Source organism: Pogona vitticeps, chromosome 4 (genome assembly GCF_051106095.1).
Source record: "Pogona vitticeps strain Pit_001003342236 chromosome 4, PviZW2.1, whole genome shotgun sequence".
NCBI classification, from domain to species: Eukaryota; Metazoa; Chordata; class Lepidosauria; order Squamata; family Agamidae; genus Pogona; species Pogona vitticeps.
Window position 1 is genome coordinate 160198724 of NC_135786.1, and position 15550 is coordinate 160214273.

A 15550-nucleotide genomic window follows, 5' to 3' on the forward strand; every position below is an offset into this window, starting at 1 on the left:
GGGGGTAGGGCTTATATTATGGACATCCTGAAAAACCATACTAGGACTTATTTTCAGGTTAAGTCTTATTTTGGGGGAAACGGTATTAATATAAAAACTGTCTAGTACAGAGGTAGGTGTAGTACATTAGGAGACCTCCAGATGTTGCTGGAAGGCAACTGCCAGTGTTCCTACCCACTGGCTGTGCTGGCTAGATGGAGTTGTAGTCCAACAACATTACAATATCTGGAATACCATGTCTAATTACAATGTGAAAAGTTAAAGGAATAGCCCAAACGCCTCTATAAACTCAAGCCTTGATCAAATACACACATTTATCCTCCTCTAGTTGAATATACCCATTGCTGATCCCTTTAGTGCTCTGCACAGGGTATTTACCAGTGCTGTTCTAGCACAGATATTTATGGCTTCCTTTTCTAAGTCATATGAAATTATCAATGTTCAGGCAAGGGAGGTGGTTCTAGAAAACTCCAAATACATACTTTGGATTTTTGCATTATTTTTGTAAATCTGGGTCTCACTCCATCTCTCATCTTGGTTTTTTTTTTTTTTAATGATCCTGACAGGAAATAAAGTGGGAAAGGCTACAATGCCTCTTAAGTGACCACTAGAATGAAACACTACATACTACAATAGTGCTGTCAAAGCCCAGTTTTGGGGATTTTATGTAACACTGTAAGCTTTTAAATGTCATGGAGTGTGATACTAAGCAATAAAGCATGTATGCACAAGGAAACTGCACAGGTGTGTTACGACAGTGTGCACTGTGCACACCCATTACGGTCACATAATATCGTGCAGCTTTAAAACACCCCCTTCATTGAAGGGGGTATCCCTGCTTCACAGAAAAATTCTTCTTGATACTTCAGCTGAGTTTTAAAGTAATGATATTTGATCCTCTTTCAGCCCTGCTAATTCTACCCTTCTCTGGAAACATTTCTTCATTTTAAAGGAGACCTTTAAAAGTGAGAAAAATAAATGGGTTTTATTTTTAGAAACTGATTATTATATGTGAAACTTTCTTTCTTTAGCTGATTGAGGTGTGAGGTCAGGAGTGCAGGGTCTAAATGCTGTGGCTGATCAAAGATATTAAGCCTTTGCTCTGAGGCTGATTATTTTTTAAAATATAAATATCCTGTTAGTTCAGACCACAACCTCCCCCCTCCCCCCACCGATCCTCCTACACTGTCCAAACAACTAATCTGTTAAAAACCACAAGGCAGTGGCTGGAGATGATGATCAAAGAGAGACATTGTATCTTTATGTTGAATGTTTATTTCTCTCTCTTTGCACTGAAACTGTTTAATAAATGTGGCTTGGAGCCTATTTATGGATTTCTTTATGAATAATAATATGGGAATAGGATGGGAATCCACCACATTCCCAATTAATGTTATTTTGCTCTACTGTACCACCATGTAATTATATCAAAACCTAACATCTGTCAGTCTTTGCAGCTTTAATTAACAGTAACTAATCTCCCCCATCCCTCCTTGTTTCTCAAAAGCAGACCAATTGAAACTAGAGTATGAATTTCTAATGTAGTGACAGCTAATGGTCAATGAGCTTCATAGCTTGTGAAATTTCAGATTACGTAGAAGTATTTCTATGAATTGAAAGGCCAAAACAGGAAGAATGGAATGGGGTATTAATTTAAACAGGGAACACAGACACTTTTGCTCTTGGTCCTGATGTTAACCCTAGATGATTCTTGGTGAGTTTGCAAGCAGTCAATATAGAACTTTAATCTATACATTCCTTTCCACAACTGAATTAAAAAGAAGATTTGTAAAGAATATACAGTTAGGAGGGATTAATAAGGTATTAATGCCATATGAAGTTTGTTTCATTTAGCACTGCATTTGTAATCAATGTTAGATTCCTGATTTTAAGTAATGTAGTTCTAGGGCCTAAATATGAAGAAATATATATTTAAATAACATAATCAAAGCTGCACTGTAGTTGGCAGTATTGACAGTCCTGATCACCTGCTGAAGAATGGTAGGCAAGCTAGTGTTAGTTCTCAACCTCTCCAAAGATTTGATAATTTTTTCCAGATCTGAGCTAGTAATAAGTTACTTATAAGGTGCATATAGTCTTACCATTTCATGTGTTTTATATCACAGACCAGTGGCACATGGTATTCTGAGATTATAAAAATAATAAAGAATGAAGGTAGTTACTTTTAGGGAAACTATAACTTAAATGGTCGATAACTACTTTTGAGACCTTGCAGTTGTATTCATGTTAAAAATAAGAGGAAATATCACCATCCAGGCAGCTCCACACACCAGTTTCATCACACATATCTTTTTGCATGTGTGGAATCCCATCTAGAACACAATTACGATAAAAGCTTGTTCATCATGGTTAAATATTTAGCAACTGCTAGTTATTCTTCTAGTCCTCTAGATAAATTTTGCTGACTTTTCTAGGCAACATAGACTTCCAAGCAAACAAGCAGAGTTGATGTAATTCACAATTTTCTCTGGTCTAGGGGTAGAGATTCTGTGCTCTTCTAAATGTGGAAGAACCATCTCCCCAATTATCCTACCCCAGATAAGGGGTCCTAGGACATCTGGAGGGCCACATATTACCCAACCTTGTACAGTGGTACATTGACTTGAGAACTTAATCTGTATTGGGGCTGTGTTCTTAAGTCAAAACGTTCTTAAGTCGAAGCACCATTTCCCATAAGAATGCATTGAAATCCATTTAATCCATGTCTGCTGTTTTTTGTTCTTAAGTTGATGCACTGTTCTTAAGTCGAAGCATTAGTTCCCATAGGAACTAATGCAAAGCCGGGTAATCCGTATCTACCACTAGGAGGTGAAATTTTTGTAAATGTTTTCTTCTTTTGACCTAAGGTGAACTTAGGTCAAAAAAAGGGCAGGAAAGGGTTTTTTGTCCTTTTTTTGTTCTTAAGTCAAGGCTCCGTTCTCAAGTCGAAGCAACTTTTTGCGAACGTAGCCGTTCTTAACTCAAATTGTTCTTATGTAGGGACGTTCTTAAGTTGAGGTACCATTGTATGGGTAATAAATGTGCCTTTCTTACATCCTGTTTGGATTACTCTAGCTGCTAGTCTAGCACATTCTATGTGGAGCTGCCTTTGAAAAGTATTAAAGTACTGTATTCACAAAGTTCAGCAGGTCCAAAGTAAATGAAGCCAGATTGTTAACTGGAGCTGGTTACAGAGAGCACACACATATATATGGCTTTCTGTTATATACAGAATACTAGTGTGTAGGACCATGAACACTCATACAACTTTTGTTATATTTTTAAAGTGTTTTTGGGGTTCCCATTGTGCAGAGTTGAGATAGTTTTGTCAATGCTTAATTGAAGAATATAAAACAAAATAAAGTTCAGCGTGAAGAAAATGTTCAAGTGAATAAGGATGATGAATGGCTCAGTAAAGAGCAGTTAATATATGATAGTCCTGTTAAGCACTTGAGTAACAGGGACCTTTGAAGACAGACCAAAACTGTATTCTTAGTATCATAATTAAAGTATAAGGATATTTGTTTGAAAGCTGATAGCTTAAAAAAAGTATTCTGCTTATTGTCATGTATGTAAAGGCATACAGCTTCCTATGTTTAAAAAAAAAGAACTTCAAGATTTAGAAGACCATTTAAAAATATATACTGTACACTTCAAAATATAGCTTATTATATCTCTCATGTTTTGCTGTGGCAGCTCCCCAAAGTATGATGTGTGGACATATATAGGAAATATTATTTTAATCTGGTAGCTCACTAACTGTAGTATGAGAAGCAAGAGTCATTTTCCTAATAACATAAATTTCTATAATAGAATTTGAGATGATTAATAACAAAATTGAATTAAAAATTGTGGTATTTTTTTCCAGAAGGCTGAGGTTTTCACTAAAGAAGTGTTTGATTACATAGCAGATGTTGTAATCGGTTGCAAAGTACTTGTCCCGCAAATGCTCTAAATACGTGGTCAGGATGTATTGGTTAAGAATAGTAGCTAGAGTTGATATTTATAAAGTAGCAAATGAACACTTTTCTTTGAAAAACTGAGCTAATTTTTCCTTTCTCGAGAGCCTTGTGGGCTAGAAACGTGGGGTAGAAACTCCAGAAATAAATTATTTCTGTGTAAGCAGAGTCTATATTGCTTAGCTAAACTGGGCACTACTTTCTACATCATTTGTTTGCTGACCTTATTTCCTCTTGCAGAGGTTCAGTGAAGAGCAAAAACTGTGTACACAGAGACACGCACCAGCTGAGTAATGAGTCAAAGCCATTGGTTTGCATAGGTCCGTGTTGCCTACTACAGGCAGAGGCTGTGCACCAAGTCTCTTTTTAATTAGAGCAAATGTGGCTTTGTGGTTAAAATCGTAGACTAAGATTGAAGACCTCTAATTAACATTTTTGTACGTATTTTGATGTTCTTTAATTCATAAGCTTCTCTTCCCAGCAGTGAAACTGTCCTGGGTCTCTATTGAGACAAGCATCAGAGGGAGGCAGGGCCAGCAGGGTGAGGCAGCTATCTCAAGCAAAAAAAAAATATTAATGAGCAGTGACCAGGTGCGGGAAGACAGAATAATGTGTATCCAGATCTGGTCCCCGTAAACTAGCCCACTGCTCTCCAGTATCATGGGAGAGACTGTCGCATCATCACCGTTGAAATAAAAGTGGCCTTGGCAGCCAGATGGGTGGTATAAAAGCCAAACAGGCAGGCAGGCAGACCAGTTATCTTTTGTACATGGAGCAAGGGAGGGTACCATGCTGTCCATTGATTCAGACATCAGATATGTTGAGGAAGGTCTGGGGAGCTTCACTGTCAGTGATAAGTTCAGTGCCGAGAGTTCTTCCTACATTCACTACAATATCCATTGGCAGTACAATTTCTGTAGTGCAAGAGTGGACAGCTGTCGGTGTTCAGATGTTTTCGTCCTTCACGGTTGGCCCTGCTAGCTATGCCGGTTGGAGCTGCAGCCCAACCACTTAACTGAGTACAATAAGTTGCCTGCTTGTATTAAAGAATATGTAGTCTGGCGGACATTAATGTGTACAGTAGACAAAATAGGCAGATCAGCCATTGTTTGTTCTCACATGCCCACAATGTTCATGTAGTCAATGTACTTCAGAGTTCCAGTGGGCTTTCCTCCTGAATATAGAGCTCCTTACAAGCAAAGGAGCACTTTGTCTCTGAAATATAATTTCATACAACCCTCTTGAAATACTGATGTGAAGGAGGGTGTTTTCATCTGCTCTGCAGGAGGGCTATTTGTTCTGTCTAGAAGGTGATGCAGAAAAGTTAAGCAAAGTTATAAAAAGAAACAGAAATCAGGCATACAAAGAAGAGTATTCTGTCAACTGTTTTAAAAAACAACTCCATAATTCAGAGTAGGTGCAGTTGCTCAGTATTAAACAGTATTATGGACAAACAGGTGTAAGTCCCTGTGGGACTGTGGTTGCTGCTTTGAGAACAGCTTAGAGAACATGCGTATCATCTGAATTGGGAGGGTGGAGCTCCTGCCAATATTCTTAAGAATTGTGCACTTACTCTCGAGGACCTTACTTGCTGTTTGGAGCCAACGGGGAGATTGTATATCTACATCTGTGACCTGAGAAGCCAAAGCGTTTAATCTTTTCATAAATAAACAGCAGCTGCTCTTGTGGTTTCAGTGGTGGAGCGCGAAGATCGTTTGAAGTTGCTATGGGAAGATGAGGCAATAAGGGATTTCTCATCAATATTTAAAAATTCAAATTTAATCATCTGTCTGATTTTCAATCCTAAACAAATGAACAAGAATGTGAGGTTGTTTATGTTGAAAGAGAGCAAGAAAAAGAAACTGCCCCATAGTTGCCCTGTGAGTTTTATGGCTTTGTGGGGAGTGAAATCATCATCCCCTGTGTCACAATCCTACACTTCAACCCATGCACTCCCCTGGTTCCTCATGTTTTTTCCATTTCTGAATGAGATATACACAGGAGCAGTGTTTGCTGATTAAACCTGGTGTCTTGGGTTGGGTTGTCCATTTCTGCTGAGGTAACAGGCAGTGAAGCAGCCTTTGCCCATTTTTGTAGGATCCATGCATCCTCTTGTGATTCTTTCTCTCTCAGTACTCTCCTGTGCCCCCTTGAAAAGTCAGGGGATGCTTCCAAACAGCATACAAGATGGCACTGGTGGTCACAGAGGAAGGGGAAGTTGGTGAAGATCTCTGCCCCACTTCCTGTCATCCTGAACAGAACTTCACCCCGGGAGTGTCCCCACAAACTGGGTGTTTACATGGAGAGTTTGACTTCAGTATATTGAATATTCAGATACAAAAGTGGCAGTTCACTCCAGAAGAGTTGTTCAGTTTCAGTTTTGGGCACCACATTTATGGGCTAACATAACCAGACTTTCCTCCTCTCCTCCCAGCAGCTCTCTGTATAGTTAGAAAATTTTGGTAGGAATTCCTGACTCTGCATCAGGCTCGGGGGTGGGGGGCTGCAAAGGAGAGGGGGAATGCCTTACTCCTGGTCCCACTGATGGAAGAAGTTGCATCAGCAGACCAACCTCCACTAGATCCCAACCAGTGATATCGCAGTAACTTTAATATTGTGTTTCTGCTTGCTACCTGGAGTCCCTACGAAGGTGTTACAGTCTGAGTGTTATCAAGGTGTGGTCTACATATACAGTGATAAGAAGTGCCAAAATGCTGAGGTGATGCAGTGGGCTATATTAATAGGAGAGTAAATTTTCATTTATTTCAAACGTGCTGGGCATGATTTCAAAGAGTTTTGTGAATGTTTTGCATTGTGGCAGTTTGTGTGAAAAATGTGTGCAAATGTGTTTTGTGTAGAAAACTTGATGTGGCGCAAAATGCAAGGTTTTAAGAGCAAAATTCAAGGTTTTTACACATAAAAATAGTTTCTGCAAATGTATTTCTGTAACAAAGATGCCGGTCTTTTTGATTTTGTGTAAAAGCAAAAAAAAAAAACTTGCAGTGGTTGCCTTTTTTTCAGTAGAGTGTCTCAACGTAGCAAGACACCCTTTTTTGTTTTGGACAAGAAATTATCCCAGTCTGTAGGTAGATATAGCATATGGGTTCACTGGATGAGAGCTTCCCTGAGCTTGAAAAAAAGTATGCAAGAAAATGAGTATATTAGACCATTTCCTTCTTCTGGTGTGCTAATGTTCTGCTTAAATGTTATTCATATATTACTTTGAGAGTATGCAAACACATGACATTCCTCCCCCCCCTTCTGATATAATCCATTGAATCAATTCACTGCATTTTATCACTTTGCCTCCATTTAATTCTTTGTATAGTTATATCAAACTAACCCACATATTGTACAACATGCAGTGGCAGATTGCAGTTTGAGAATGCTGGACTATATTGCTTCAGAGTAAATGTGTGGGATTCCTATATTGCAAAGTTGCAGGATTTGTGTACAGAGAACAAAAATAGTTCTCTGCATATAGTAAACCGCTCAGAGTGGGGGGATTTTGGCCCATTGTGCCCATTTACTACATGCAGGGAGGTTTTGTGTTTTTGTTTTGTTACTATAGGGAAGCATTCAAAATATGACCTCACATCACTGAATTCTGCCTAGAAGTCTGTTGTTTACAGTACATGATAATGTGGACTCTGATGCAGCGTTAAATTCCATGTTCTCCTGTTGAAGAACCCTGTCTCGTACAGACACACACACACACACACACACCATTAGCAGTTTCAATGCTACTGCTAATGGGTTCTTTGAAGACTAGGAGATAACCTCCACACACATGATGTCCCAGTTTTCCTGCTTATGCCAGTAATTGGTTCAAACAAAATTGAACATAGCCCCTTTTTTGTGTCCCTCTCCCATTCTCCAGATTGCATTGTGCATCAGTTTCTGCTTCCCCCCCCCCAGTTTCAAATGTATTGATAAGTTACTTACATTCATATCTTGTTTTTCCTTGAAGTAGGGTACATGGCTCTTTTCTTTCCCACTTCGTCCTTATCCTTGAATAACCAGCCCAAAGTCTCACAGTGAATATCTTGGTTCGTTAAGGATTGAACCTGGCTCTCATAAGTCTCGATCCAATACTGTATATGCTACTCTGGATCCCCAAATATGCTTTTTCTCAAAACACACCTTTCAGGTTCCACAAGAAGATCAGTGGCTTAGGCCCTGGTCAGTTGAAGCACAGAGGTTGCAGGCAGGGAACACTAAGCCTGTCCCCACACCAGAGTTTTCCAATATAAATCTCTCTTCCAGAAGAGGATTTGGGCTTAGTTTCTTAGTATGTTAAATACAGATTTGTGTTATTAAGGAGATAATGAGTTTGGGACTTAAATCTGAACAGTCATGGCCACTGAATTATCAGCTTAGGTTGATCTTGCAAACAAACTAAACCTAAATATAATGAAACCTGTTTTGAGATAGCTTGGTCTTGATTGAATTAGCAATGAATACCCATTAGCTTCACAAAAGATGCTCTCATAGTGGAGGCAAAAGCTGTGACAACTGATTTCCTGATAAAGATAGACAGAACTACTGCATTTTCAGACTTTGTGTGACTATGGGGCTATCATGATGAACACTGCACTTTGGAATTTACTACAGCACTCTCTGTCTATTCAAAGCTCAATCTTGCACAGTTAAACAGTTGAAGTTCAGCTTGTGCTCACATTATTTTATCTGTCTGTCTGTCTGTCTGTCTGTCTGTCTGTCTGTCTGTCTGTCTGTCTGTCTATCTATCTATCTATCTATCTATCTATCTATCCATCCATCCATCCATCCATCCATCCATCCATCCATCCATCCATCCATCCATCCATCCATCCATCCATCCATCCATCCATCCATCCATCCATCTATTTTATCTATTTTATCTATTTTATCTATTTATTTATTTATTCATTCCATTTATACCCCCGCCTATCTGGTCATTTTGACCACTCTAGGTGGCTTACAACACACATGGCTTGGGCCAAATGTGTTTATGCAAATATAAATAAGATTTTATATCATATACGCATAGAGAAGTTTCCACCCATGTTATAAGGCTATGATGAAATTGCAGTGACAGGTAATAGGTATTTTTAACATTGTCTCCTAATAGTATTATGAAAGCAAACAGGAAATTTGGACCACAATAATAGTGCAGTTGCTTTTTTTTAAAAAAAATCTGTTTTTCTCTTGTAGAGATTCAGAGCTGTTTATGCTGGATACTAGAGCTGTATGGGCCTCAGAAGAAGGCTGGCTGGAGTTTGACATCACTGCCACCAGTAACATGTGGGTGATAAACCCCCAGAATAATTTAGGACTCCAGATGAGCGTTGTGACCAGGGACGGTAGGTAACAGGCCAACATACTTTAAACATCTGGCCAATGACCTAGTCATTAATTGGAAGCTCTGTTTACAGCATTCAGCTGTGGTGTGATGATCTGGCTAATGTAGCCAAACACACAGCTGTGATGTGATAGTTGAGCTCTAGATCCAGGCGCACAACAGATTGAAAGCTGCTGCCTCTTTGCAGATTATCCTGCATTTTGGGCGGTAGAATGTTGGCAATGCATGATTTTGGAATTATGTGTATTTGTCAAGGTTCTCACTGCAAGTGTGTGTGTGTGTGTGTGTGTGTGTGTGTTTTAATGAAATATCTCTGTGTATGGAGCTGTGAAATTCTCTTTTCAGAAAGATGTTAGCTCCTTCCCAATTTATGTTGCAGTCTCAGTTTTTGTGTATTTCTGGACTGTCAGGAGGCATATGGCTCTGTCATCTATCTCCTTGGGCTGCCAAGGCTGATCCAGTGCTGCAACGATCAACGTTGCATCAGTGCTTCAGCCTCTATTCCTGATGCAGCTGTGTTAAATGAACTTGTGCTGGGTCAGGAGTTTTCATAGCATATTTTTCCTATTTTATAGCAGATTCCAGCTCTTTGGGTGGGGGCACTGGAGATACAGAGCTTATCAGAACATCTGCCAAAGTAACAGCCCTATCCATCAACTAAAATGGGTGGTAGTTTTGCCTGATAGGGACAAAACACATGAAGTGGCCTTACACAAAATTAGATCACTGATTTATCTACTCCAATATAATCTACTTCATCAGTGATTTTTCTAAGTCCCAGTGTTTGAAAAGTACACATGTTGCCCACCCTCATTGCTAGAAGAATCTAGAGTAAATTATGTGAGGTAGTGAACATTGCAGGATAAACTATTTAAGATGAGGGGAAGTGTGTGAAATAAAAGAAATGATGCCTCTTTAATCAATCTGCAATATTTATATGGCTCACTAAATTGTGTGTTCCTTATAGGAGCATGTGCTGATGACCGGACTTTTCCCGTCTTATTACCCATTCTCTTCCTACTAATTTGCCTACCAGTCAACTTCTTAGGAGCACGTGGATACATGGCACTTGAAACTTTAATAAAGCAAAGCTTTTGAGCTTTCACTGAATTAGAATATTCTATAGAACTATAGAGGAGGGGGGGGGGAGGAATGAAACAGAGGGAGCAGAATCTTACTTGTAGGAAAGCAGCTGTGTTGCTCAAAAGAGCTATTCAGAAACACTGACGTCTTTATATGACATGCCACTTTTTTCGGTTTAATTTATAGGTCTCAGTATAAACCCTAGAGAAGCAGGACTAATAGGTCGAGATGGCCCTCATGACAAACAGCCTTTCATGGTGGCTTTTTTCAAAGTGAGTGAGGTTCACGTTCGAACGGCTAGATCAGCCTCCAGCAGGCGCAGGGACCAGAGTCGAAACCGCTCCACCCAGCCTCAGGATGTTTCCAGGGCAAACAGTATCACAGGTAACCTCTTAAATGCCTGCTGCTGCACGTGAATAAGTCATTTTTGTTGGTTTGTTAACTATCACACTTTACATGTCAGTTGCTTTCTGTTCACATCTCAGTTTACCCTGGGGAATTGCATTTCTTCCCCCCTTTTTTTAATTCACCAGTGTAAAGTAAAATAATAGTCCCCCAAACTTTGTTGGTCTTCAGCAGAACTTCTTGTGCCCCATATGCAAAGATGGGAAATGTTTATGTATTTATTTATTTTTTACTGCAGCTCCCAGAAATCACATGCCCACTTGCTGGCTACGGGAGTATATGAGTTATAGTCCAAGAACCAAATATTTCCCATGTCTGCCCATGTGGCATTCAAACTGCTGGCTTGTGCAGGGAATCTGACACATTGCACCGACTGATTCAAGGCAAAGGAGCACAGCAGGGCCCTTGCACCTTTAAAAGATGTGTAGGGTGACATATTTGTAGGACATACAGATTGTCTTATGAAGAGCTTGATAAAGTTACTGTTTTGATTAGAATCCCCTAGTCGGCATCATCAGTAGTAATTCAACCTTTGGCAGCATGGTGCTTCTGTGCTGCTGTTCAGAAACACGCATCTCTTCTCTCTTGTCCCAGGCAATCATTTCCATGCCTTAAAAGGTGATGGAAATTTTAATACACTTGTAGAGAAAATGTTTTTAAGAAGTCTTACCCTCTTGAAAGCGTGCATAGTATTTGCACCTTAGGAATTATGAGCAATTAACACTTTTAAGAACAAATATTGAATCTTTTTGTGTTGTGAAAAGTAGCCATGCATAATAATAGGTACTTCCGAGTGGAATAAGAAATAACATTGTCATCTACTATATGAATCTGATGCTATATGCTGTCAAGTCAATTTCACTTTATAGCAGCCATAGTGGGGTTTCTGAATTATGTGAGATTATTTGAGTCCTTTTACCACTGTGAGCTTTTACCACCACTACCCCAAGCTTCCATGGCCAATTGTGGATTTGTACTAAAGGCTCCTGAGTCCTAGTCTAATACTTTTATCCAGTAGACTAAACTCACTCTGAATCTATATGCTATGAAATATGAAAATATAAAATAAAAAGAGCTCCTTTATTTTCCATTGGCTCTTTGACTACCTGATATTTTCCCTTTGACACATGTGCTTGCTAAATTGTGTGAGTATCTGCTGTGGTTTGTGAGCAAGTAGGGTCATGTCATTAGACTGTCCTCTTCTAGTGAGCTATAGTAACTATGTGCTAAATAATAATTAACGAAGTTACCCATTCAATAAGAAAACAGTGAAAACTAGCTCTTTACTAACCCAGGCAAGCAAGGCCAGCTCAACAGAATTAAAAGGGGCATCCACCTGGGATGCACCCCCTACAGATGTAATTACCTCCGTCATGCAAGTGTTTTATGAGACAACTGCTTCCTGACCATTTTGTGGTGTTGTGTATAGTCATTTTAAGGGCTCCTTGAGTGAATCGTATCCCCAGTCTTAAGGGATACAGCCAGGTCACCCACAATGTACAATAATATTTATAGCTGACCTAGAACAATGCTTTCTTAACTGTTGTTCCCCCCCAAAGCACTCCTCTATTTGAGGTACATTGATAACTTTTTTTAAAAAAAAAATTGGACCCAGGGAAAAAATGCCCTAGAGAAATTCCTCCGGGATTTCAATAACTTTCATCCAAACATCAACTTCAGCCTAGACCAATCTACACAGCAGGTGCATTTCTAGACACCACTGTGAAGCTACAACATGGGTATCTTAGCACCATACTGTATCAAAACCCCACTAATCAATATACCTTACAAACTTAATTGGTTCCGGAACTCCGGTTGTAACTCAAAACGGTCGTAAGTTGAAGCACCATTTCCCATAGGAGTGCATTGAAATGCAATTAGTATATTCCGGCCGAAGGAAAAAAATCACCAAAAAACCCCCCACAAACAAACACTGCAAGACCCATCAGAAACACAATTAATCCGGCCAAGGGGGGGGGAGAAAAGCAAACAAACTGTGCAAGACCCTTCGGAAATGTGATTAATCTGTTCCGGCCGAAGGAAATAAAAAAAATAAAAGCAAACAAACCATGCAAGACCCATTGGAAATGCCAAAAAAGCAAAACAAAAAGCAAAGAAACCCTGCAAGACCCATCAGAAATGGGGGGAAAAACCCTAAAAAACAAACAAGACCCATCACAGCATAGAAACATAATCCCACCACCCAGGCCAAAACCACGCTGCAAAACCCACCCAGAACAGTTTCTAAAAAGCAGAAAGCAGCACCTTACCTTACCAGGCAGTCAGAATCCTCCTCTGATTGCACTCTCTCTAACTGCTGGGGTGAAAGAGCTACAAAGAAGCAGCTTCTTCACCACCAACACTTAGCAATTTGAATTCCCTGCCTTTTTCCCCTGCCTTTTGCTGGTTGTAACTCGAAGCTCCGGTCGCAAGTAAAAGCAAAATGTTGTGGCTGGAGCTGGTCGTAACTTGAAGTGGTCATATGTCGGGACATTCGTAAGTTGAGGCACCGCTGTATAGCAGTTAGTCTTTAAGGTACCACAATGTTGTTATTTTTGTTGCTGTTGCTTTTGCTTCTGTTTTGTTTCTTATTTGATAATCAGGCAAGAGTTTATTTTTGCTGGTGAATGGAGCAATGAAGGCCCAGGTCACAATTTTAAAAGGGGCCGAATGAAGGTGTGACAGGGATTTAAAAACAGACATTAAAAAACAAACCCACAAAACTTCCTGTTTAATCAGTGGTTAGTGTTACTGTTATGCTGCTCAATTTATAATTTGGAACAGGGCCAGGGCAATATTTTAATTTCCCCAAGATGAAAAAAATTACTCTCATTAGTTCTATATGTTTATTTAAATGACTTTCCCTTTAAGATGATTAAATAGTCCTTTTGCTTTAGCAGCTATTTTTAAGTAATAGTCCTGACATAACTTTATGCACATGAAGCTAAATCTAGTACACCTGAGTAATCTTTTATTTGAGTACTAAGTGACTTTGCTTATGCTGTAATTATGCCAGTACACGTCCCCAGTGTGGAAACCTACCAGTCTCCCATAGCAATGGTACAACAGAAGATGCTCACTTAATCTGAGTACCAGCCTAAGTTATATTACAGAACTGTAACTTGGCTGACATCTTGTGTTGGGAATGTCGAAGGCAAAATACAGTGGTGCCTCGCTTAACAAGCGCTTCGGTTAATGACGAATCTGCATAGCGACAATTTTTTGAGATCGTTTTTGCGATTGCATTGCGATGTTTTAAATGGTAAAATATCGCTTTGCGATGATCGGTAAGCTGTTTCGCTTACCGTTTTTCACATAGCAATGTTTTTAGAACAGCTGATCGGTGGTTCCAAAATGGCCGCCAGGTAAATAAAATGGCCGCCCGCTGTGTTTTTGTCTGGATTCCTCGCTTACCGGGCAGCGAAAATGGTGGCCGTGTGGAGGATTTTCGCATTAAGGTGAGTTTTTTGCCCATAGGAATGCATTAAATGGGTTTTAATGCATTCCTATGGGTTTTTTTCGCATAGTGACGAATCCGTATAGCAACGATTTTCACTGCACGGATTATCGTCGCTATGCAGGGCACCACTGTAGATTCCTTCCAGTTAACTATAAACAAACATTACTATTGTGAAGATAGGCATGACTAACTCAGATAGAGAGTGCAGGAATTGCCTTTTTTACATTGTTGTTTTTCTGGATGCCAGCAGATCATTATTTTTCTAAAGTGTTAGCAGAAAAGGGATAAACAACATAACCAGCAGTTTTGAGGGTTCAAGGACTAAAAAGAGAGGTCATTCGTAAATCCAGCCTGAACTTATTTCAAATGACAATTTTATACAAGTTATGGAGGCTTTAGTGAATACTGAAACTATCTGAATGAAGGGACTTTGTGTTCTTTCAAGAAGTTACATTAGGCAAAATGGCCTGTGAACTTTAAACTAAATCAAGTAAGGGACTTACTGTGATGTTACAGGAACACAAAAACTAGCTTGCACGAATCAGTAATGTCCTTTTAAACTGGTACACACCACTGTGATTAGCAGTGCATCTTGGATAGAAATCTTTGCCCTCTTCCTGGCGCACCGTTTTTCAAGCCTCCAAATGGCAAGGATTCAACCTGGGTTCTCCTGCATGTGAAGCATGTGATCTGTCACTGAGCTCTGCTCCTGCAAAGGTTACGTATTCAGTTGCTGCTCAAGTAAGATAATAGATTATAAATGGAACTTATCTCTTCAGCAGGCACAGTACCTGGACACTGGGCCATTTCTTTGTATAAAGTTATCTAGTGAGCAAAAATGGTACAAGAGAGAGAGAAAATAGGAATAAATTACCGTATTTTTCGGACGATAAGACGCACTTTTTCCCCACAAAACGAGGGGTGGAAAGTCTGAGCGTCTTATGGAGCGAAGAAAACAGATTATATTTTCCTGTTTTCTTCTCCTAAAAAATTGGTGTGTCTTATGGAAAGGTGCGTCTTATGGAGCGAAAAATACGGTATATTATTGTGCAAGCGCAGCAAATCAACATTATACAAGGCTATTCTAAAAAAGGGGAGCAGCCCAAACCAAAAAAAATTAACTTTGAAACTGGATCAATGCCAGATTTGACACAGATCTAGCATACCGCCAACTTTTGCTCTGTGCAAACTTTGGGGAAGTTTGGACAATTGGTTTTCAAGTTACGTTTTTTAAAAAAGTAAAACTTTTTTTACCATCCCCATGAAAAAATAAGTACCCCTAACTGTCCCCAGATTTAA

The 15550-nt window shown here is 39.5% G+C and overlaps 1 protein-coding gene across 2 annotated transcripts in view; it reads left to right on the top strand.

The window, feature by feature from the left end:
- BMP6 (bone morphogenetic protein 6) overlaps positions 1-15550 on the top strand; it is a 132151-nt gene that overhangs the window by 107834 nt on the left and 8767 nt on the right. For both annotated transcript variants that reach the window (XM_078393426.1, XM_072998602.2), the window contains exons 3-4: positions 9156-9304; positions 10573-10770. In XM_078393426.1, coding sequence (XP_078249552.1) covers positions 9156-9304; positions 10573-10770 — 347 coding nt within the window. The remainder of the gene's footprint in view (positions 1-9155; positions 9305-10572; positions 10771-15550) is intronic.